Genomic DNA, 24,785 nt, shown 5'->3' with positions numbered 1-24,785 from the left:
GGTTGGGCTGGGGTCCCTGAGAAAAACCCAGGCCCAAAGCCGGTGGGGACCCCAAGGTGGAAACATTGTGGGTGTGTGACATGGGAGGGGGGTCCCCCTGGTCGTTCCGGGGAGTGGGAGCCTCCAAGCCAGGGGCTGCCCCAGGCCTGGAGGAAACAGGTCAGCACCTGGAGGGCGGGGCAGCCGGGCCAGAGGAGCTCGTGCCCATATGCTCTGCTCACTGGGCCTCCAGGGAGGGCTCGCGGGGGTGGGGGCGAGGCCTGGCCCAGGGATCTTGCAGGGAGGGTGAGGGAGTCCGGTGAGGGCCTCCTGGGGGTCGGCGGATCCCACTGAGTGGAGCTAACCCATCCGGGCCAGAGCTTATGACAGTGGACCGCGACCCCCCAGGGACCACAAAGCACCGGGTAACAAAAGGCCTGAACTTTATTAATTCTCCACCCATCCCACCCCACAAGGCCCTTGTGGGGAGTCGGCCGAGGTCAGAGGTCACCAGGCCTCGGGGCCGGGGGGCCCGAAGCGCCTCAGAAGCTGCTCCTGGTCCTCCAGGTCCTTCCGCACCTTCTTGCGCATGTAGAAGATGGGGCAGTCCCGGCTGCGGGTGAGGACGGGGGTCAGGGCCACTGCCGCTGCCCGGGCACACCAGAGTCCTGCTGCCCAGCCCAGTGGTGGGGCAGGGGCCGTTCCCAGGACTTTGGCCCCTGTATGCCGCCCACCCAACCCCCCTCCCACGATGGGCTGTTTGCTCAGCGGGCATGGGGGGAGCCGATAACAGCGGGTGCTCGCTCAGGCGCTGGGCCACCAGCCGTATATCACCTGGCACCTGGCGTGGGAACCCGCCCCGCCCACCCGTTCCCTGGGGAAAGGCTGGCCCCGCCTTGGCGGAGGGGGCCAGGAGTGTGTGTGTGTGTGTGTGTGTGTGTGTGTGTGTGTGTGTGTGTGTGTGTGTGTGTGTGTGTGTGTGTGTGTGTGTGTGTGTGTGTGTGTGTGTGTGTGTGTCTCTCTCTCTCTCTCTCTCTCTCTCTCTCTCTCCATTTCCCGGGCAGATACTGGGTGCCCAGCACCCCCCACTCAGCAGCCCCCAACCCCACCCCAAGAAGGCTGGGATGGGCACTGGCCCGTTTTGCAGGCCAGGACGCCGAGGGTCGGCGATGCGGGGGGCGCCGAAGCCTGAGAGCCCGGAGCCGGGGCTTTGGTCCATAGGCCTCGGCAGCTCGGAGGAACCTGGTCAGTCCAGCGCTGGGGCCCAACAGGTGTGCCCACCTGGTGCAGATGACGTCCTCGTGCAGGCTGCCCTGACAGCGCTGGCACTGGGTCCAGAGGCGCGAGAAGCGCTCCTCCAGGGCGTTCAGGTGGGACACCTGAGGATGAAGGGCTGAGTGGGCGGCGCTGCGTACCCCCAGCTGCCCCGCCCCGCCTCCCCTGACCCCTCACCTCCTTCTGATACAGCTCCGATTCCCGGGCTTCGCAGAACTTGCACACGGCTCCTGGGGTAGGGGCGGGGGGCAGGTCAGCCCGGGCCGCCCCACCCCTGCCCCTTCCCCGCCCGCTGCCCATCCCGGCCTCTGAAAGTCCCCATGATGAGAGAACAAGGGAGCAAGTGTGTGGAGAAAACTCCCTGGGGAACTCCCGGGGCGGGGGGCCCAGGACCCTCGTGGGGCTGCCTGCAGACAGGAGCCCCCCACCTGGGGGCCGGGGCTTATCCAGGTAGCCATGCCAGCACGTGGGGCCGGTGCCAGGGCCCTTGGGTGATGGCAGAGGTGGGAGGGCCGGGGAAACGGGGTCGGGGTCGGGGACGGTGCTCACCCTGGTGGCTGAGGACGGTGCGGCAGCCAATGCAGCAGTTCTGGCGTTTGGCGAAGGCCAGCAGGCCGCCCACTTTGCCCGTGAGCACCGTCTTGCAGCGCGTGTGGTCCCCGCCTGCGAACGAAGGCAGGCGGTGGGCCCGGTGCCCTCCCCCGCCCCCCGCCCCGGGACACCCCCCCCCGCCCCGGCTGCCTCCCACCGTACGCAGCAGCACGGCCTCGGCTCGGCCCTCGCCCAGGATGGGCTCGAAGATGCGCAGGAGCGGCTTGGCGAGCTGCTGCTCAAGGTAGTACTGCGTGTCGATGGGCAGGCTGTGCTCCAGCACGAAGAGGGGGTCCTGCGGGCGGAGCGGCCGTGGTGGGCTCACCGGGGGGGCAGAGTGGAGGGGCCGCAGCCACACACACAGGGGCCCGGGAAGGGATGAGGGGCTGCGGTCCCTGCCAGGCAGGGGGGCAGGGGCTGTCAACAGCGGGCAGCCAGAGTGAAGGGCACCGGGAGCTGCCGTGGGTCTTCCAGTCATGAGTGGGGGCGATGGTGGGGGGCAGTCACTGGGCCCGGACTGGGATGGGGTCAGAAGTCATGGGGGTCCCTGGCCACGGGCCCTGTGATCCATGCTAGGGTCCACAGGTAGGAGCCCTCAGGTCACCAGGGAAGGGTCAGAGTTCACGGTGGGGACAGGAGATGTGAAGGTGGATGTGAGCTGGAGCTGAAGGTTGGAAGCCAAGATAAGAGGTAGCGGGACAGGAGCTGGGGACTGACAAAGGGGTGGGGGGGGTCAGAGGTCACTGGACATCCAGGTAGGACGGGGGAGGGTACGAATCCAAGAGAATTACAAGTTGGAGAGCCAGGATCAAGGAGCCAGTAAGAGACACAGAAACAGGTGGTAAGACAGGCACTCTCGCTCTGTGCAGTGAGGCTAGGCCCCCTTCTGCAGGATGGAGCCAGGAGGGGTCAGAGTAAGAGGGGTGGGGTGGGGGGCCTCTCCAGAGGGTACCGGGAGGCCCGGAGCGGAGCCAACTCCCCGGGGTGTGTTGCGGGGCGGTTCTCAAGGCCCCGTGGGGCCTGCGGAGAGAAACACCCTCCCCGCCAGGCCTGGAAAGCAGAAGTGAGAGCAGAGGAGAGCTGGGCGGGAGCGGGCAGCCCAGGTGGGCCTGACCTCGGACTTCATATAGGCGGCCACGCCCTTGGCGGCACTGATGATCACGTAGGGGACACGGTCGCCCAGGCTGGGCGCACTCCCGGGGTCCCGCTTCCTCATCCTGCGGGGAGACCGGGGCGGCGGGGCCGGGTGAGGGCAGGTGGGATGGTGGGGGCAGGCTGGGGGGTAGGAAGTGGTGGGCCCAGCTGGCGGGAGAGGGGCTATTTCTGGCCGGTCCCGCCCCCTCCCGCGCTGGGCTGACCTCTCGGCCAGCTCCACATGGGCCTGCTTGCCCGCGTAGTCTGCGGCTGCGCGGGTCAGCTCCTTGGTGATGACCAGCTGGGAGATGTCGATGCGGTTACACAAGAGGTCGGAGATGACGTCCTGCGCATGCGCCACGGCGCCCGCGGGGTCTCTGCAGGGGGGCGGACGGACGGGCGTCACCAGGGCGTCACCAGTGGCTGCAGCCGCCCGGCTGGCATCTCCACTGCCCTGAGGCTGGGGGACCAGGATGCGCTCCAGGGGCGGGGAGGGGCCCTGCCCTGCCGCAGGCTGCCAAGTGGCAGAGGCAGGGCCGGAACCCGCAGCTGTCCGACCCCACACTCTTTCCACAGCTCCGCCACCGACAAAGGGCTGGGCCTGACACCTGTGTCCCCAAGGGAGGAGGGGCTGGGGGCTGGGCTCCTGGGCCTGAGGGAAGAGAAGCCGGGCTCCAGGTCCGGGTGAGGGTTCCACACACCGGTCGATGAGCAGGCGGCGCAGAGAGGCGGTGACGAGGTTGGCCACTAGGGGGCAGTTGTCCCTGCGCACGGCCTCCAGGCCCTTGCAGTCCATGCGGTCATGGGCGTCGGACCGGGAGGAGAAGAGCAGGCCCGCATACCGCTTCTTGCTGATGAGCAGGTACGGGAAATAGACCTGGGGGGAACCCGCGGCTGAGAGCCCCTGAGGCTGTGGGGGCCAGTGCCCCATCCTGAGGCTTCCCCAGAAACAGACAGGGCCAGACTGGGATGGTCCCTGGGACACAGGATTGGGACACGGGAAGATGGACCCTAAGACCCCAGCACCTCAGCTCAGGGGGACACCCTCAGCATTCCAGGGACCCCAGGTTGGAAATGGGCTGGGAAAAAGCTAGACCCTAAAACCCGAGATCCAGACACTGGGGTGAAGTCAGGAGAGCCCCAAATGGGGGCCTGAAACAGACCTGAGGCAGATGGGGGAGACCAGGCAGCACCCCCTCAAAGAGAGGAGACTAAGGGCAGGGAATGAGCCCTGGGGCAGGGACCTCCCCAAATTGACAGGCTCCAAATCTGAGAGGTGTACCCCAAGGCCTGACCCCAGCTTTGAACGCGGGGGATGAATCTGGTGTGAGGGCTCCCAGACCCAAGCCTGTCGCACACTGGGAGGCAGGGAGCACTGGACAGCGGTGCCCCGATCCAGGGTTTGCCCCGTCAGGGCCCCTGCTGCACAGGACAGCCCCTGAAAACACCTGAAAACCAGAGACGCTCCGAGACCGACTGGGTCTTTAGGAAACAGACACCGTTCTGCATAGCAAAGCCCAAGGCTTTTGGAGGTTTCCAAAACCAAGGTCCCCAAACTCAGGAGGATCCAGGCAACACAATATCTCAAAACTAGGGCTTAAGAAAAAATTTTTTTAAATAAATTTTTTAAAAATAAGGGACTTCGCTGGCAGTCCTGTGGTTAAGACTCCATGCTTCCACAGCAGGGGGTGTGGGTTCGATCCCTGGTTGGGGAACTAAGATCCTGCATGCCACACAGCATGGCCAAAAAAAAATTTTTTTAATAAATAAATAAAACGGGGGCTGATGAACTCAAACAATAGGATACCCAGGGCAGCCAGATCAGCGCACCTCAAAATGGAGACATAAGCAACAATGGGCGTTCCTGGATGCTGATGCAGTAGAACCCTACCCAAATGCACTCAAACGTTGCAGGCACCCTGAGAATCAGAGACCCCCCAAAACTGGCAAGACCCACGTTTGCCCACTCCAAGCACTGGGGGGCCCCCACTTACTTTCTCAAACTCCAGCCGGATGGGTGAGGGGAAATGGCCAGACACCCAGTCCGCAGCCTCCCGACCCAGGGCCATGGCCTCAGCCACAGAGGAGACGCCAAATCGGCACATGACTGAGTCAGTGTCACCATACACCACCTGGGGAGGGGCACGTGTGACCCAGAGGGTCGGGGAGGTGCTGGCGGCCCCTGCACTTCCCACACCAACCCCAGGCCTGTCTCAGGCCAGCAGTGGGCAGGCAGGAGGCCCCTGACCTTGGCATTGGCACTGTAGCCGTTCTCCACCGTGTACTTGGACTCCACAAGCTGCTTCGTTCTCTCTATCATCTGGCGCCCGAACCCAGTGACGCTCTGTCAGAGACGGAATCAGGCAGAGTGAGGGCCCAGGGGCCGTCCCCAGGGAACACGGGCTCAGGGTCCCACCTCTGCTGCTTTCTGCAGGTGTGAGTACGGATGAGCCACTGCCCCTCTGGGCCTCAGTTTCCAAATCTGCAAAATGCGGCTACTGAGCTGCTCCTTAATGGTCTGTTGGAAGTAGGGCCCTGGCCCAGAGCTCTGGGCACAGAGGAGGAACTGACTACAGCAAATAGGGGTGGAAAGGCTGGAGCCAGAAGAGGCCATCAGCTCAGTGCTTCCACGGAGGTGCTGAGAATCTGCGGACACTACAGGCAGCTCTCCGTGGTGCAGGACCGCTGACATTCCTGGTCCCATCCCCCTATCCTTGGGCAATCAGAAATGTCCCCCCAAAGGTAGGGTGCTGTACCAGGGCCAGGGAAAGACCATTCTTTTCCAAATAAGGAAACTGAAGCTGGGGGAGGAGAAGGGACACACTAAGGAGAAACAGGCATGACTCTTCTGTTTTTGTTTGGATCCGCCCAGAAAACCTTTGTCTTTAACTAGAGCATTGAGGCCACTTATGTTTAGTGTAATCACTGATTATATCTGAGCTTAAATCTACTACCCAACTAACTGTCTTCTATTTGTCCCACCTGTTCTATGTTCCTTTTTCTTTCTAACTTCTTTCTGGAATGACTCAGTACTCTTTTTTTTAATTATTATTCCACTCTGCTGCCCCCATAAGCTTGAGAGACAGAAATAGGGAAAGAGGCTAAGAAACAGAGACATAACAGAGAGAGAGGGAAGGGGCTGAGAGGGAAATGACAGAGAGACAAGGCCAGGAAGCGACAGCTGCTATGAGGAAGCCCCAGGGGAAGCAAAGCCACACCCTCCTGCCTGGCCTCCCCTCGGGGCTGGAACCTGACAGCCAAACATCCACTTCTTCCCACCAAGGAGGATGGGAGATGCCCCCAGAGCTTATAAAGGGCCAGTAAGAGCAGTAAGGGTGGCCTACTGTAAGAGATTAACCTCGCTCAAAGAGAGGCCTGGCTCTTGGCTGGCTCCTGGGAGGGAACCTCTAAGCCAGGGGTCCCCAACCCCGGGCCATGAACCAGTACCGGTCCGTGGCCTGTTAGAAACCAGGCCGCACAGCAGGAGGCGGGCGAGCAAGTAAAGCTTCGATTGTATTTACAGCCCCCCCGCCATTACTGCCTGAGCTCTGCCTCCGTCAGATCAGCTGCAGCATTAGATTCACACAGGAGCACGAACCCTACTGTGAACTGCACATGCGAGGGATCTAGCTTGCGTGCTCCTTGTGAGAATCTAATGCCTGATGATCTGAAGTGGAGCTGAGGCGGTGATGCTAGCGCTGGGGAGCGGCTGCAGATACAGATTGTCATTAACAGAGAGGTCTGACTGCACAGAGACCCTAATAAATCAGTTGCTTGCAGACTCATCTCAAAACCCTATCAGTGAGTGGCAAGTGAAAACAAGCTCAGGGCTCCCACTGATGCTGCATTACGGTGAGTTGTATAATGATTTCATTATATATTCCAATGTAATAATGATAGAAATAAAGTGCACAATAAATGTAATGCACTTGAATCATCCCCAAACCATCCCCCCACCACCCCAGGTCCATGGAAAAATTGTCTTCCACGAAACCAGTCCCTGGTGCCAAAAAGGGTGGGCACCGCTGCTCTAAGCCCTTGGAGTGTCCTGCCTGACAAGTGTCTTTGTTCATCTGGGACCTTGGGTCACATCAGGTGATCTGTGCTAATGTGATTTATGGTGGGGCCTTGGGCCACATGGTATCCAGCTTGACGTCTGGAAGGACTGGAGACTGAGTAACTAAGGTCAGTCACATGGCGCTCCATGCACCTGACCCCCAATAAAAACCCAGGACACCAAGGCTCAGGGGAGCTTCCCCAATGGGCAGTACCGTGTGTATGGTCACACATCAGTGCCGGGAGGAATAAGTGCCGTCTGCAGGACTACCCTGGGAAAGGCAACTGGAAGCTTCCACCTGGTCTCCCCTGGACTCTGCCCCATGTGCCTTTCCCTTGGCTGGTTTTAATCCCTATCCTTTCACTGTAATAAATCATAACCATGAGTATAACAGCTTTTCTGAGTTCTCGGAATCCTTTTCGTGAATCACTGGATCTGAGGATGGGCTTGGGGGCCCCTGAACTGTAAGTGTGTGTGTGTGTGTGTGCACAGGCCCCTCCCAGCATAAGGCCCACCCACTGCCAGTTCTTCCAAGTGTTCCACCCACAGCCATGTGAGGACTGACACAATGTTCAGGAAGGGAGCTCCCCGTGGCTGGAGGTAACCAAGTCTGGAATGTGCAGGGACCCAAACCCCAGGGGAAGGAGCTAGACAGAAGACCTCTCTAAGAATCTCTTAGGCCATGAGCTGAGGCACTGATCCCAGCGTGGCAGAACCTCAGACTCAGGCGCTCTGTGGTCGTGCCGTGGGTCTGTTTTTCTGTACGAACAGCAGAGTAAACAGGCCTAGGATGCTGCTGTGGCGGGGAGGGGAGGGAGGGAGTGGGCTGTTATGCCCACCTTCCCTCTCACAGCAGAGCACTGCCCTGGCACCGGCCAAGCAGCTTCCCTGGGACCCTCGAACAGGGACGGGGCAGGGGACCCTCAAACAGGGACGGGACAGGGGACCCTCAAACAGGGACGGGACAGGGGACCCTCGTGCCCGTTCCAACTGTGACCAAGAACACACCGCGAATCAACTGCCAGAGCCTGACCATGCTGTTGGGTGAGCCCCCAGCCCCGCCCCAGCCCCCCGACAGACACACGGCCCTGTTCTCCCATCAGGAGGAGGGAGGGAACCTGCTCTCTGCTCCCCCACCCTCATGGGGACCAGGGGAGGAGGTGGGCTGGGATGCAGACTGCCAGGGACATAGGGGCTGTCAGGTGACTGTGTGACAGGTGAAAAGAATGAGCAAAACTGCTTCCCTCCCTCAGTCCCTCGGCCTCTGCCTCCCCCGCCCCGCCCCGCTCCACCCCAGCCCTCCCGGAATTTATCTGTCTGCAGAGCGCCAACTGCTTTCCCATACACATTTACTGCTGTCACCATCTGTGTCCCCGCAAGGCTGGGCACCAGGGGAGGAAATCTCATCCACTGTGTCACCTGCTGGACCCACAGGGCACAAGGCCCAACCTACAGTGAACGCTCAGCAAGTGTTCGCTGAACCAACGAATGAACCAATCGCACAAGCATCCACTCTCCAAAAGGTCGGCGGGTTGGGGCCATCCGGGCCCTGACCTCTACTACACTGAGCCCTGGTTCTCCCCAAGGGGTGGCTGGCTGTCCCCTACCTGCCGCGGTGCACTCACCTGTGAGATCTCCAGGCACGGCAGCTTGCCCACCTGGGCACCAGTGAAGCCGTACACAGAGTTGGCGCTCACTTTCAGCGCCAGCTGCCGCCCGTCCAAGACCTGCCGCCGTAGGGGGTCTGTCTCCTTGGCCAGCTCGGCCTTGGCCCTGGGAGGAGAAGGAGGAGGGGGAGGCAAAGGCCATTCAGGTGGCACCTCAGGCCTCAGGGGCAGACGAGAGGCCCGGGCCTGGGCACTGGTCAGGGTGCCTTTCTAGGAAGGGGTGCCACATACACTTGTGCAGGTTGCACGCTGCACAGAGGTGCCCAGCACAGGGGCTGGAGGGAGCTGCCCGCAGGGGGTGCCTTGTTCTAACTCAGGCACAGCTGCAGCTAAGTGCACCCATGATGGACAGGGATTGCCAGGCCGCCTCAGAGAGGCTGAGCCCTGAGCGGGGGTGGGCGGCCGGGCTCAAGAGCCCACCTCTTCCGGGCGCTGAGCAGGTTCTCCAGGATCTGGGGCAGCAGACCCTTCCGCACCGCCGTCTTCACAAACTCGTCCCCCGTGGGCGTCTTGATGAACTGATCCTCGGTCAGGCTGGGCCGAAACGGAGGTGGTGGGGATGACGCCTGGCCTCCCGGGCTCCTCCTCCTCCACTCTCAGGACACCCCCGCCTCTCGCCAGTCCCCTCCCCTCCCCACTAGCTCTGGATCCCCGGCCCCAGCCCGCCTGAGGCCGGCCCCTGGGTGGTCTCGGGGTACACGTGGCGAGGGGACCACCATACCCGAGTTTCTGGGCGGCCCCGGGCCGTAGGAGCGTGGTGTAGCACAGGTTGTGGGCCATCATGATGGACGGGTACAGCGAGGAGAAGTCCAGGGTGGCGATTGGGACATCGTAGTACCTGGGGGGCCGGGAGGAGTCAGGGTGGGGAGCCCCCCTGTCCCCACCAACCCCGCCGCCGGGCCGTACCCTTTCAGCGGCTCGATGACCGTGGCCCCCGTGTAGTCCTCGCCGCCCTCCGTCTTCACCACGGGCATCAGCAGCCCCTGGCGCATGGCCTGGGAGGGGAAAAGGCGGGAACTGTGGGTGGGCGCGGGCTGGGCCCCTCAGCGGGGAGCGTGGTGGCCGGGCCGCCCAGGGCTCCGCCCGCTGACCTGCCGCAGCAGCTGGGACACGACCTTGACCTGCTGGCCGCGGCTGAGCAGGTAGCTGAGGGGCACGCCGGTGACGCGCGCCATCTCCATGGCATTCACCAACACCATGAGGCGCTCCAGCAGCCGCAGGGGCAGGAAGGCGTCCTTGAGGCAGTACACGGCCAGGCGGCGGCGCGTCTGGTCATTCCCGTTCTGCGGACGGGGCGGGCGTTAGGGGCCAGGGAGGCGACAGCGCGGGAGGAAGGAGGAGAGGAGGGCACAGCCTGAGGACCCAGTGCGGCCCAGAGGTCGGGGCAGGGCAGCGGAGCAAAGGTCGCCATGCCAGAGGTCGCGGGGCTGGTTAGGGACGGGGGCCCATCTGCGGGGCGAGATCAGAGGTCGAAGGTAGGAGCCAAAGGGGACGGTCAGGAGAGCAGCGGGAGGCGGACGTCCCGGCCAGGAAGGTAGGCGGGCGCCGAGGGCCGAGGTCGGGAGGGTGGGGAGGGAGGAGGGGCGGCGCGGGCACCTGCAGGTCAGTGATGATGCTATGCTGCACGTCCTCCTTCTGCTCGCCCAGGAAGTGGAAGCTCACGGCGTTGAGCGTGTAGGACCGGAGCTTGTACTCCCGCAGCAGCACCTGCAGCGAGGGGCGGGAGCGGGTGGGCGGCGGCCCCGGGGCAGCGGCCCTGTGAGGGCGGCCCCCACCCGGCCCGGCCATACCTGCAGCATGTCCATCTGCACGCGGCCCACCATGCTGACCACCTTGCTGTCCCGCCGGCCGGTCTGCCTGGACTGGAAGGACGAATCCCGGATGCTGGAGCGGAGGCCGGACACGCGGCCCAGGAGGGGGAAGGCCTGCACCTGGGGGCACAGCACGTGGGGAGGGCGAGGGCTGTGGCGGTGGGACCCGCAGGGCCGAGCCACAGCAACGGTGACCAGACAAGCCATGACACCCCCTGCGGTGCCACCCTCCCTTCCTGCTGGGAGTGCCGCGGGCAGGGGCAGCTCTGGGGCAGGACCCTCTGCGGCTGGGCAGGCACGGATGGGAGAGGCTGGGACAGGGAGAGTCAGGGGCCTGAGGGCTGCGGGCGGGAAGGGGCAAGGACGGTGCCCAGGGGCTGGGGGGCGGCATCTCTGGCTGCGGGAGCGGCGGGAGGGGCAGGCTTGGGGATGGTGCTGAGCTTGATGGGGAAGCAGCGGGTGCTCGGGGTGGGAGGCCTGGAGGATGGCCAGGCGGGAGCACAAGCACGGCACGGTGTGGAGCGCCAGGTCTGCACTGGCGACAGTGAATGAGCCGGGGCCAGGTGTGGAGGAGAGGCCTGAGCTGGACTGGGAGCGACGAGGCTGGAGGTGGAGGGCAAGGGAAGGGAGCGGAGGCCGGAGTATAAACGCCAGGCCGACAGGGGTGGGCTTCTCCCTGGAGCTGCTGGGGGCCTTAAAGTGTGCTTGTTTGCCTTTTCCATTATGAAACTGGCCAAACATAGAGAAAAGGAAGAAAATAACACAATACACCCCGTTAGGAGTTGAACTGGGTCCCCCCAAAAGATGCTGAAGTCCTAACTCCTGCACCTCAGAATGTGACCTCATTTGGAAATTGGGTCTTTGCAGGTGGGCAAGTTAAGCTGAGGTCATTAGGGTGGCCCTGATCCAATATGACTGTGTCCTTAGAAAAAGGGGACATTGGAGCACAGAGACATGCACAGAAGGGAGAGTCAGGGAGAGTGCCATGTACACTCCAGCAATGTCTGAGGCGACCGGAAGCCAGGGGAGGCCTCAGAAGGAACCAACCCTGCGACACCTTGACTGGCCTTCCAGCCTCCACACTGAGAGACGACACACAACCGTGGGGCTTTGTTACGGCAGCCCCTGCAAGCTCATACGCACCCCCAGGCCCACACCAGATTCAAGCATCAAGGTTTTGCCACCTACTTCAAGGACACCCCCTTTTTTCCTTATTCTTTGTTGACATATTTTAAAGCCCGAAGAACGAGGCACTGCACCCCTGCCCGCTTCAGTGTGCCCCTCCAAATACACGAGCCTTCTCTTACTTAACCACGAATGCTTCCTCGCCTCTGCAAAAGCCACAGAAACCTTCTGGGCTCTGAACAGGGCAGGGACAGGGCCAGAGCCGGGGTTTTGGGGAGGCCTCTGGAGCTGCTGGAAAGCCGCCCACACCCTGAGCCCTCAGTGGGGTGTCTGAGGGCAGCCCCATGCCCCCACCCGCCTGCCACACCTTGAGGATCTGGGCCCGGGAGATAAGGTACGGAAGGTCGAAGTTCTGGATGTTGTAACCAGTGATCACGTCGGGGTCCACGATGCGGACAAAGGCGGACCAGGCCTGAGGCAAGAGCACACCGGGTCACCCAGGCTGTCATCCTGGTCAACCCCCTGCCATGGATCCTCCCCACTCCTGGAATGTTCTGGAAGTCCCCAAGAGCAGCCCAAGAGCCCTCCCACCCGTGGAAGAAAGACTGGGAAGGTGCTTCTGAAAATAACGAATCCAGCGGGGAAACGGCTCAGAAAATGGCCTCGCGCCTGGGAGGTGCAGTGTGGGGAGCTGAGGAAAATGGGGGTCGGGGGGCACGGAACGAGAGCCACCTGGAGCAGGTCCTCCTCCCGCTCGTAGCTCTGCACCTTGGCGCCCAGGATGGGGGCGCAGGGCCGTAGGGTGAGCGCCAGGCGCAGGAAGGGCTCTGGCTCGCCCCAGCGCAGGCCCAGCGAGCAGATCTGGATCACGGGGTCCCGCTCAGGCTCCGGAAAGATGCCTGCAAGGGGAGGGAGGAGGGGGAGGCGGGGACCTGACCCCTGATGCTCCCTCGTGGCACATCGGGCGGGTGCACCTCGAAATCTCCCCTGGCCCCCCCGCTGCTTTCTGTCCCCACCGCCTGCAGAGCCCGCACAATCCACCCTGGCGCCCCCACTGCCTGCAGCTCCGGGCCCTCTTACGCACCCCCCACAGGCTGGGCCAACCTGCCCCAGCGCCTCTGCACCTGCTGCTCTCTCTGCAGGGAATGCTCTCCCCGCCCCTGCCTCTTCACGCAGCTTAGTCCCTCGCCCGAGGCCTCCCCTGCCCACCTGTCTGAAGCAGCCCTGTCTGTCTCCATCACCTTCCTCCTTCGTGTTGTGAGTCTTTTAATAACCTGTCTGCTTGTGTGTCTACTCCCTTCTCCCTGAGTGAGCTGAAGAAGTGCAGGGACTCCCGGGGTGAGCCTGGCAGATCACTCACCTCCGGAAGGAGGGAGGGAGGACCCCCAGGCCCCGGGGACACACCTTTGCGGCCAGCGCACTCGATATCAAAACTGAGCACCCGCAGAGGTGCGATCCGCTGCCACTGCCCTTCTGGCGGGTGACTGACCACATCCGACCACAGCACGTCCGCCTCCAGCTGACACAGTGTGGCCTGTGGGGACAAGGTGGGTCAGCGTCTGCAGGGTCCCGGCTCTGTGTCCCCCACCCCACCCCGGGGACCCACGCACCTTCCCCTCCGGCCTCAGGACGTATTTCCCAGCCGGGAGTTCCAGCCAGTTGCAGCCAACGATGTCCGCGTCCACCATGAACCTGCAGGGGGATGAGGGTCAGTGGGCAGAGGCTGGCTGGGGGGGTGAAGGGAAGGAGGCGAAGGTTGGAGGAGCGAGGCGGGGGCCGTACCGGATCTCAAAGTCAACGTTGGCCTCGAAGGGCGCGAAGCTGGGGGTGCCCAGGCCGGCCACGCGGATGCCCTGCTCCAGGACGCGGCGGGCGGGAGCCACGAGGCGGGGCAGCGCCAGGGTGATGCGCAGAAACGGGGAGGGGCCGTGCCCGTGGTACCCAAACATGCCTGCAGACGGAGCGGGTTGGCACCGGCCTGGAGGGACCCCCACCCACCTGGCCCCTGGGGCAGCACTCACTCTCCCGGGAGCACAGCTCCATGGCCAGCACGGCCAGCCCCCTGAGCTCCTTGCCGCCGCGCTGGTCCCGGCTGACGGCCGCGTTCAGCTCCCGCTGCAGGTCGCTCAGGTGCTCAGGCCCAAACCCTGGGTGTGGGAGGGCCGGTGAGAAGTGCAGGGGGCCTCCAGGCGGTAGGGGCGAGAAGGGGTCTTCGGGGTCGGGGCCACTCACCAGGGGGTGCCGGGGTGTAGAAGTAGGGTGCAAAGCCGTGGATGTGGCAGCAGACAGAGACTCCCTCGTCGGTGACCCCAAAGGCGCGGATCACTGGCACGGAGTCCTGGGACGGCGGGGGCACCCCAGGCAGGGGCCGTGCTGGGCCTGGGGCTGTCATAGGGGAAGGCAGGGGCTGCTGTCTCGGACACCTCAAAGGTGTGCCTGCCTCCCTCCTGGTTTACGTGCCCACCCTTGTCCTCCTTACAGTCCTTTTCCCACTGCACAGCTAGAGGGAGCCCCCCACCGTTTTTGCAGATTTCAAAAGTACAATCAACTTTGTGTGGGCAGCATTATGAACTTTAACGTAGGGATAGATTCATGTAACCACCACCAAATTGGGGTACAAGACGGTCCTGTCACTCCAAACAGCTCCCTCATGCTGCCCCTTTGTAATCACACCTGCTTCCACCCCGCCCCCTGGCACCGCTGGTTTGTTCTCTGTCATCCTGATTTTGTCTTTTTGAGACCATCCACAGAATGGAGTCAAACAGTACATAACCCTCTAGGTCTGGCTTCTTGCACTCAGCATGGCACCTCTGGTATCCATCCATGTCGTTGCATTTGTCATGTTTGTTCCCTTTTATTGTGGAGAACCGCTGTGTGATATGTTATCCATTCACCTGCTGCAGGACATGTGAGTTGTTCCTGGTTTGGGGTGGTTATGAATAGAGCTATCAACACCCATGGATTTTGTTTGAATGTAGGTGTTTGTTTCTCTAGGGTAAATATCTAGGGGTGGAATTGCCAGATTCTATGGTAAGAGTAGGTTTAACTCTTACATCTCAATAAAGCTTGGGGAAAAAACCAAAAATTCAATTACCACCAGAAAAATAAAAAAGAGTAGGTTGAACTCCGTAGGAAACTGCCAGGTTGTTTCCCAGAGCGGCTGCATCAAACTGTGGCCCCACCGAGCACAAGGAGCTCCTGGCACACTGCGCAGCCTTGTCTGCACTTGCTGGTGTTGGTATATTTCACTTTAGCTTTCCTCACAGCTGTGCGTTTGTGTCTCGTGGTGACTGTCCTTTGCATTTCCCTGATAGCTGATGACACAGCACATCATCTCATGTGCTTATTTGCCATCGTAGATCCTCTAGCGAATTGTCCAAGTTTTCTGTCCACTTTCGAACTGGATTGTTTTCTTTCTCTTGAGATCTGAATGTTCTTCATTCGCAGCACTGGTCCTTTGTCAGACATATGGACCGCAAATGTTTCCTCCCCGCCTGTGGCTTGTCTTTTCACTCTCGTACAGGGGAGTCTTCGAAACACAAGTGAGGGCTTGGAGGGGCTCTCTCCATTGCCAAAGGCTCCCCAGCCTTCTCAGAATGGAGCCCCGAGGTCCTCAGTGGGCCAACAGGATCTCCCGCCACCTCCCACCTTCTTCGCCCCTCGCTCGCGCCTCACTGGTCTCCTGGCTGTTCCTTAAACATACCAGACCTACTCCCTCCTCAGGGCCCTCTGCCGGGAATCCCGCTTTCCCAGACACCCCTAGAGCTCCGTGTTGCCTCCTCAGAAGGGCCTTCCTGCACCTCCATGACGCGAGGTCCAGCACCGCCGCCCTGCTCGATGCTCCTCGCTTACCCTCACCACCACCTCACGTTCCACTTCCTTTTTATTTTTCCTGGCCGCACCGCTCGGCTTGTGGGATCTTAGCTCCCCGACCAGGAACCGAACCTGAGCCCTCGGCAGTGAAAGCACAGAGTCCTAACCACTGGACCGCCAGGGAATTCCCATCCACTTCCTTTCTTATTCTGCCTCTCCTTCTAGAACGTGAGCCTCTGAGCGCAGGGACCTGGTCTGCCCGGAACAGGGCTGCCTCAGTGCAGACACTCATTTGTTCCCGACTAACTGGATGGATGAATGGACACCACACCACACGCCTCTCCCCTCTGCGAGGAGCCAGCTCCTTCAGGCCTCATTTAGAAGATGCCCCCCTCCTCCAGGATGCCCCCACCCCAGCCCTGTCCCTCCCTCTCACAGCCCTGGTCACCTGGGCGGGGACTATCTGTGTCCATCTCCTCCCACAGAGCCAGAGGGGCTGACCTGACCCAGCCTCCACCTGGGAGCCCAGGGCCCCTCCTCCCACCCACCAGGCCTCTGTCCCCCAAACTCACCCACGTAATGGTCGATTTCCAACTGCTGGAAGATGAGGGGCTCTGTCTGGGGGTCCAGGCGGGGCGGGGAGGGCCGAAGCCATCGGGCATCGACGGCTGCCGGGGAGAGCTGCCCTGGATGCGGGAGGGGGAAGCAGGGCTCCATGGAGTTGTGGTCCTGCTTCGGAAATAAGTACTAACTGCCTTCCCAGCCCTGCCAGCGATCCCGCAGGTGGCATCAGGTTTGTGAAAAGAAAGTCAGGTGGAGGTCGTGGCCTGGATCAGGCCGGAAACTCGAGAGAGATTGAGGAGTCAAGGGTCAAAGTTAGACTGGAAGTGACAGGAAACAGAGTTGGCCTACTGACATGGGGTCAAAGGTCAGCCCCTTGTGGAGCTCAAAGTGAGCCAGGGGCTGGCAGTTAGAGGTTACAGGTCAGCTCCACGGTTCAGGGGCATGACAGGCGTGGGGTGCAAGGGCTCCTGCTCGAGGCCTCACCGTCCGCAGCCCCCTCCAGGGCCGACTGCAGCTCCTCCTCCTCCTGTTCCTGCAGCCTGTGCTCTGCCTCCATCTCCTCCATCAGCGCCAGCTCCTCCTCGAACTGCGATGGCCGATATGCCTCATCCTCATCCCAGAGGCCCCCACGGGCCCGCTTTGGGGGCACCCCAGGCCCTGGGCCTGGTCGCCGCTTACCATCCATCCTGTGGGGCAAGTTGGAGCGGGGTGAGGGTGCCCATCCTCTCCATGGCCTCCCATGCACCCACCATGACCGTGAGCTTTTTAAAAAAATCTCCAGAGTGGGGAATTCCCTGGGTCCAATGGTTAGGACTCCGTGCTTTCACTGCTGAGGGTGTGGGTTCACTCCCTGGTTGGGGAACTAAGATTCCACAAGCCGTGTGGCGCAGCCAAAAAATAACTAAATAGCAATCAATCAATCAATCTCTGGAGTGCCTGAAGAGTAACATGACTCTCCATCCCCCCACAAACACTCTCCCCACCCCAACCCCCACCACAGGCTCAGGGGGTGCCGGCACCTTCCAGATGCTCAACAATCCTCAGCAATGCCCAGCTCAGTTTAACCCTTTCCTCACATGCTCGAGCTTTCCACATAATTTTTGTCCTCGTCTGCTTGCCCCTTGCCAACCCCTTGGCACCAGCCCTGCACACCCTGCCCCCCTCATCACAGGCGTGGTCCTCAGGTCATCCCTTTCCTTCCCATAAGCCCCTGTCCTCAATGCCCTCGCCTGCCCCTCTCCCCACTGGCCCCGGCCTTCCTTCTACAAACAGCTGGGAAGTGCCTCCTTCAGGCCTGTAATTTGACATTATTAAAAATGAAAAAATTTTAAATTATTTATTTAGAAAAGTAAGTTGTAAAAAAGTACACTTCTCCCAGCATCAGGCCAGGACGGAGGGGATTATGAAAACTAGAGCAGACGCAGACCCAGCTGGGAGAGAGTGGGGGAGGGGACAGGTCAGCTGCCCTAAGTGCAAGGGAACACCTCTGGATCTTATACCTATCCCCCCACATCCAGTCTCCCCTTAGTCCTTTCTGCAACACACCCCTTGCCTTGGAGCTGCCACAGGCAGTCCAGCCTGAGACTACAGTTCCCAAGGTGCATTGCGAGGGGTAGTCACATGATCGTGTTCTTTCTCATGGAATGGGGGTGAATGTGAGGTGTGCAGCTTCTGGAACAGCCTGAAAAGAAAGCCTGCCTTCCAGCCTTTTCCCCCTTCCCCATGGCTGGAGCGTGGATGTGGCGGCAGTGAGCCAACCTTGACCACGGGGACAAGGACTACACTGAAGGGAATGCAGAGCTCCAAGAAGGAAGGAACCTGGGCCCTTGACGACCTTCTGGAGCAGAGGTGCCTACCTTTGGATGGTTATGGGGAGACATAAACTTGTGTCTTGCCTGGGCTACTGTGCCTTGGTGTTTCTTTATTACAGCAGCTTAGCCTAGACCTTAACAAACACAGAATGGAAAAATTCTGAGCTGACTGGGGATGTGTTATGGCAAATGCTGGTGGTATACAATGGTACACTTCTCAGCATTAAAAAGGAGGTGGCCGCTGATATACTCACAGGATGACTGAATTTCAAATAGATAGCTAGTGGGAAGCAGCCACATTGCACAGGGAGATCAGCTCGGTGCTTTGTGACCACAGAGAGGGGTGGGATAGGGAGGGTGGGAGGGAGATGCAAGAGGGAAGGGAAGAGATACGGGGATATATGCATATGTATAGCTGATTCACTTTGTTATTAGCAGAAACGAACACACCATTGTAAAGCAATTATACTCCAATAAAGATGTTACCAAAAAAATGCATAAAAGAAGCCAGACACATGAGTACATGCTGGGGAAATGGGGAGTTACTTTTGGGGTGATGAAAATGTTCTGAAACTAGACAGACAGAGGTGGTGGCTGCAGAAAATTGTAAATGCACTAAATGCCACTGACTACACACTTTAAAATGGTTAATGTCACCTCAATTTAAAAAAACAGTATATATTGTATGATGCCATTTACACAAAGTTATAGAATAGACTAAGCTCATCTACAGTACTAGAAGTCAGGCTGCTTCTGGGGTGGGAGAGACTGACTGGGAAGGGGCATGAGGTTGTTTTGTGGTGTGATGGAAATGTGCTGTACATCCAACTGTACGCTTGAGACCTGTGCATTTCACCATATGTAAATTGCACCTCAAGTAAAAGCAATAAAAGTGGGGAGGCTGCAATTCCACATCTAGGGGTTTATGCTACAGATACACTATCACATAATGAAAACCTGCATTTACAAGGTTATTTCCGGCAGCACTGTTTGCAGTCGCAAAAGACTGGAAACCACCTAAATGTCCTCCCCTGGGGGACTGTTTAAATAAGTTACATGAATTCCGTTCCATGGAATATTATGCAGCTCTATAAAGGAATGAGGAAGCTCTCTATGTACTGAGACAGAGGACTCTCAAAGACCCATTGTTAGGTAGAGAAAGCAAAGTGCAGAATGTTGTACGTAAGAGAACTTTTGTGTGTGTGTGTGTATATATATATATATATATATACATATATATATATATTTTTTTTTTTTTAAAAGGTGTCTAAGAAAATGAAGAAAATGTTTATCCTGATTCTAATCATTAGGAAACAATCAAACCAAAGACAAGACTGGCCTGCAAGATGGAATCTTCAAAAAATGTCAAAGTCACGAAGGGGGGAAAAAGGGCCAGGAAACTGTTTTAGATTAAAGGAGAGACTACGCAGTCGTGACAACTAAATGCAAGGTCAGATCCTGGATTAAAAAAACAAAAATTGCTCTGAAGGGTATCACTGGAACAACTGGGCAAACTGAATAAGGATTGCCTATGAGATAACAGTATCGCCTCATGGTAAATGGCTTGATTATAATTATCCTGTAGTATCATGATGACTACAACCTGCAAATAGTTCAGCCAAAAAAAAAAAAAAGTGTACGTGCGTCAAGATAAAGCCAATGAGGCAGCACATTCACAACTGGCAAATCCAGGCAAAGGGTTCATGGGTGTTAACTGTTCTTGTCTTGGGACTTCTCTGCAGGCTTGGAATTTTTCAAAATTAAAAGTTGGGGGCTTCCCTGGTGGCGCAGTGGTTTAGAGTCCGCCTGCCGATGCAGGGGACACGGGTTCGTGCCCCGGTCTGGGAAGATTCCATATGCCGCGGAGCAGCTGGGCCCGTGAGCCATGGCCGCTGAGCCTGCGCGTCCGGAGCCTGTGCTCCGCAACGGGAGAGGCCACAACAGTGAAAGGCCCGCGTATCCAAAAAAAAAAAAAAAAAAAAAAAATTAAAAAAAAAAATTAAAAGTTGGAGGTAAACACATAAAATAAAAATAACATTTTCACAAGGTGGGTGGGAGAATATATCCAAAGATGTTGGCTTTTCATGCATAGTTCTGGCAGGATGGGTAATAAACTGGCAACACTGGTTCCCTGGGGGGCTGGGGTGAGAAGACAGTTTGACCAAGAGCTAATTCATATACCATATAATTCATGCATTTCAAGTGTATATTTTAATGGTTTTTAGTATATTCAGACTTGTGCAACCATGACCACAGTCCATTTTAGAACACGTTCAACGCCCCAAAAAGAGACCCTCTGGAGTCAGCCCATCCCCCTCCTCCCCCTCCCCGAAAGCACCACTGATCCACTTTGTCTAGATGGATTTGCCTATTCTGGGCATTTCCTAGAAATGGAATCTTGTGTCTGGCTTCTTTCCCTGTGGATGATGTTGTCAAGGCCCGCCCACGTAGCACGGATCAGTGCTTCGTTCATTTAATGCCTGAATATTTCCCCACTGCGTCGCTATCTCACATTGTGTTCATCCACGAGGGTTGTTTGCACCTTTGGGCTCTTGTGAACAGTGCGGCTATGACCGTGCAAACGCGGGTTTTGTATAAGGAGAAAGAATCTGAACCAGCTCTCCTTTTGCGCCCTCTGCAGTAACTGTGAGAGATGCAGAGAGTCAGGACCTGGGGGAGAAACCCGGGGGGAAGCAGAGGAAGCTGAGGGGTTTCCAGGAGCCTGGAGGAGTGGCCAGACCTGGCCTGGCAGAGGGAGGTAGAAGGGGGCCGAATGGCAGCCCTGGGTCACCGGGCTGTGGCCAGGGGGTACGATGGGAGGGCAGCTGTCACCGGAGCAAAACCTAGGGTCCTGGACTAGTTCCCTATCCCAGGCGCCGCCCTTAGCGCAGGCAGGCGAGGCAGCATTAGAAGGAAGGAGGCCCCTAGGCGTCCCCCCTCAGGGGCCCCGGCACAGAGCAGGAGTTTGGCAAACGCTGTGAGCTTCTCCCTTTCTCGACGCTTCAGCAGCAAATACTGAACAGCAAGCGAATCCAGCAGTAACACACAACGATGAGTGTCTGCTTCGGGTCAGACACCAGTTTCTCTGTGACACTCACTCCCTCGAGGCTGTCATCCCATCCCACCCAACCTCACGGCTTTAAATGCCACCTCTACGCTTTTGTGTCTCCGGCCCAGATTTCAGCCTGGGCTCCAGACTGACAGATCCAACTGCCCTCTGTGAGCAGGTCCCTTCAGGCACCCCAGACTCCAAAGCCGGGCTCCTGATCTCCCCACAACCGTGCTCCTCGCACCACACCAACTCCCCCGATTCAGTAAGCGGCAGCTCCCATCAAGCCAACAGCCTTGGAGTCACCGCAACTTCTCTCTTCCCCTCAGACCACACGCTCACTCCATCTGCAAGTCCCATCAGCTCTGCCTTCCAACGAATGGGAGTCCCACCGCTTCTCGGCCTCCCAGTCTGGCCCCTCTGGCTCCCTAAAATGGTTGGTCTCTTTACTTTGTGCATTGCTGTTTGTCTGGCGCCCCCTGCTGGAAAATGAGCTCCTAGGGGGCAGGGATGCAGTTTCCTTCACTGAATTATCACAGGTGTCAATAACAGCGTTTGGACCATAGAGGGCGCTCAAGAAATATCTGTTGGGACTTCCTCGGCGGTCCAGCGGTTAAGACTCTGCACTTCCAAGGCAGGGGGCACGGGTTCCATCCCTGGTCAGGGAACTAAGATCCCACATTCCCTACCACAAGGCTACAAAAAAAAAAAAAAAAAAAAAAAAGGGTGCTTCCTACCATCGGCATCCTCAGACCTCCCCTATCCCCCCCACCCCCGACTACTGCAACAGCCCTGACTCCTGACCCCTCCCAGCCTAACCAGCTTATAAAGCCTCCTCCCCCACACCTGGGGAATTTGTCTTCAGGGCTCCCATTCCCCTGTGAAAGAATTAAAAAATTAAAATAAAACGACTATTAGGAAAAAAAAAAAGAAATATCTGTTGAATGAATGGATAGCCTCTTCCCCCACCGCACCTCCATCTCCGTCCTTGCACCCTGCCCCTTCAGTGTTCTCCACTCAGGAGCCAAAGGGACCCCATACAAGTGTGTCACATCATCCATTCCCTGCTCTGCTCGGACGCTGCCCCTGGCTCTCATCTCCTGCACAGTTAAAAGCAAAGCCCTCATCTTGGCCCACAAGACCCTGCACAACTGCACCCCGCCCTTCACGGACACCATCTCCGCCCTCTTTCCCTTGCTCACTCCAGCCACTTGCCTCCTCTCTGTTCCTTAAACACTCCAGGCTTGGTCCTATCCCAGGACCTTTGCACAAGCTGTTCCTGCTGCTCTGCAAATGCTCTTTCGCAGACCTTCCCATGGCTCCCTCCTCCCCTCCTTCAGGTCTTTGCTCGAATGTCCCCTACTCAGTGAGGCCTGTTTAAAAATACAGCCCCCTGCCCCATCCTGATACCCTCCAACCCCTTCCCTTGCTTTACTTTTCTTGCTGGCCTTTGTCGCTGTCTGGTGCACTGTACCAGGTCTTAAGAGTTCTCAAAGTGTGGTGCCCTGGACCTGCAGCATGAGCTTCTGGTGGGAACTTGTCTGAATGCTGACTGTCAGGCCCCATTCCAGACCTACTGAACCAGGGCCTCTGGGGGTGGGGCCCAGCAATCTGTATATCGAGCCCTCCAGGGACTCCGATGCTGCTCAGGTCTGAGCACCACTGCTTATTTATTTTGTTTACTGTCTGTTCCCCACGAGGAGAATGGAAATGCCGCGAGAGCAGGGATTTCATCTTTGTTTCCTGCTATATCTCACGTCCCCAGGAGAGTGCCTGGGACTGAGTACGTGCTCAATAAACATTTTCCAAATGCAGAAGGAAGGAAGGAAGGAAGGAACTCATAGAATTTTCACCAAAACTTCTGAGGGTGGTGCTGCTATTAACCCTCCAACACAATGACTGGAACTGAGGCCCAGAGAGGTGAAGCCACCTGCCCAAGGCGGCACAGCTAGCTCAGAGGGGCAGAGCCAGGGTTCAAACCCAAGCAGGCTGGCTCCAGAGCCCCACCGGAAACCAGCGCTCCAGACTGAGGCCTCCAGGTGTGCCAGGAGAGGTATGGGGGTGAAGTGCCCTCTGCCCAGCTGGGGAGACAGAATGCGGACAGGCTCATCAGCTTGCTCGCCCCCGTAGCCTGGCTCACGCACATCCGCTGAGGGACTGATTAAATAATGACACACGGACCTATCCACTCTTGGCCCCCAGAAAACTACACACTTTTCATTCTTTGGTCTTGTCCCGCCTCTGAGCCTCTCTGATTCCCGCTGCCCTTGTCACAGGCTGGGGACCATGTGGGCTTGTGTCTGACTCCCTCACCAGACAGAGAACCTTCGAGAGTAGGTTCTGGGCTGCTGCAGGGCTGATGCTTCTCTGGGTCCCCAGCATTATCCAGCATGGAACGTGCTCTTGGGAAGTATTTGCTGGATGAAATCCTCCTTTTTCTTGGCCACCTAACGCCTCTGCGTCCTCCGAGACTCGGCTCTGGTTCGGCTCCTCCACGCTGATCAGCTGCCCCTTGGGGATCTCAAAGTGCCTTGGAGCACTTCCGTTACTGTACAAGCCACGATGGCTTTGGGCCGGGAGGTCCTCAAAAACAGGGGTCAGGGGCTCACTCCAGTCTGGGTCCCCAGCATCACCCAGCACGGTGACTGGAACGCAGGCCACTTCGAGTTGTGTCAGTTTAGACTCCTCTCCAGTGTCACCGACTCCACGAGTCTGCACTGAGCCCCGGCCTTCTCTTGGCTCCCAAAGACCAGCACTACCTCTTTATAGCTCAGAGCGCTCTGGCTTGAGGTTTCCTGTCCTTCCCCCAGCCAAACTGAATTATCACTGGCTCCCCAGTGCCTAACAAAGGCCCTGCCACACGAGCAGCTGGCTGAAGGAGTGAAGAGAGGGAATAGCATTGCAGGAGGGGGGAAGGGCATGGCGAAGGCCCTGAATGGGACAGGAACCTAAGGGGCCTGGGTGGGGAAGTGCAGGAAGTAGGGGGAGAAAAGGCAGGAGGTTCCTGGAGTGGGTGTGGCCGTGAACCTGAGACACTGACATCACCCTGCCCACTCACTCCACCTAAGCTCTGCCCTCAGGGTGCCACCCCCAAACTTGTTCCCCCTCAGCCTTCTCCCTCCAGCCTGCTGCTCAAACCGCAAACCGCAGTAATCTTGGGCTCCCCTTTCCTACCCTATCCCATCGTGCGGGCTCAAACCCCAAACACAACCTACGCCTGATGGATTCTCCCCACCTGCACTGCAGGCGGAGCCACCTACGGTCCCCTCCTGCCTCCTAACTGGCCTCCCTCCTTCCACTCTTGCTCCTCCTACAATCCTATCTTCAGTCAGCCGCCAGGGACTTTTTTTAGAACGCAGGGGAGGGTCATGTTGTTGGGATGTTTCAAACCTCCCCCGGCTCCCTATCGAACCTAGAATAAAAGCTAACCGCACACCGAGATTTACAAGGCCCTGCAGGATCTGGTTCTCTATCCCGTCTCCAGCCTTACCTGTTCCCTCCAGCTACAAGAACTCCAAGTTCCTTCCTACTTCGAGGCTTTTGCCCTGGATGATCCCCCTGCCCAGATCGTTCTTTACGTGGCTGACTTCTCTCTCAAATGTCACTTCCCCAGAGAGACGATTCCTGATCACTCTAGTTAAAGAAGCAGGGCACTCTGTTTTACTTCACTTGGGATAACGTATCACAGGCTTGAAAGCATTACTTTATCGTTTATACTTATTACTTGTCTACTGTCTGTCTCCCCCTGAGACAGGGACCTTTTCTGACCTGTTCTTGTTGTAGCGCCTGCTTCCAGAACAGTGCCTGGCACAGAATACTCAATATTTAGTGAATAAAAGAAGACGCTATGCCCCCACGTGCACCATTCAGTCCCCAATGCCTCCGGAACCAATCGCCCCAAAGACCCTC

General features: G+C 58.5%; 1 protein-coding gene across 1 annotated transcript; it reads right to left on the bottom strand.

The window, feature by feature from the left end:
* Window positions 1-414: 414 nt before the first annotated feature.
* Window positions 415-24,172, bottom strand: POLD1 (DNA polymerase delta 1, catalytic subunit). The gene is made up of 27 exons (XM_079723043.1): window positions 24,150-24,172; window positions 16,500-16,702; window positions 16,025-16,138; window positions 13,872-14,018; window positions 13,661-13,786; window positions 13,422-13,590; window positions 13,250-13,331; window positions 13,044-13,173; window positions 12,372-12,538; window positions 12,007-12,111; window positions 10,494-10,634; window positions 10,300-10,410; window positions 9,795-9,986; window positions 9,610-9,698; window positions 9,425-9,541; window positions 9,124-9,237; window positions 8,662-8,809; window positions 5,228-5,323; window positions 4,974-5,111; window positions 3,681-3,856; window positions 3,204-3,356; window positions 2,960-3,062; window positions 2,008-2,140; window positions 1,804-1,917; window positions 1,432-1,484; window positions 1,261-1,358; window positions 415-592 (listed from the first exon to the last, which is right to left on the bottom strand). The coding sequence occupies exons 2-27, from the start codon at window positions 16,699-16,701 to the stop codon at window positions 487-489; spliced, it is 3,324 nt and encodes a 1,107-aa protein (XP_079579169.1). The 5' UTR covers window position 16,702; window positions 24,150-24,172; the 3' UTR covers window positions 415-486.
* Window positions 24,173-24,785: the final 613 nt, after the last annotated feature.

This window comes from Hyperoodon ampullatus (assembly GCF_949752795.1).
Source record: "Hyperoodon ampullatus genome assembly, chromosome: 18".
Lineage (NCBI taxonomy): Eukaryota > Metazoa > Chordata > Mammalia > Artiodactyla > Ziphiidae > Hyperoodon > Hyperoodon ampullatus.
Note: the sequence above shows the minus strand (reverse complement) of the source record. Positions and strands in the feature narration are given on the sequence as shown.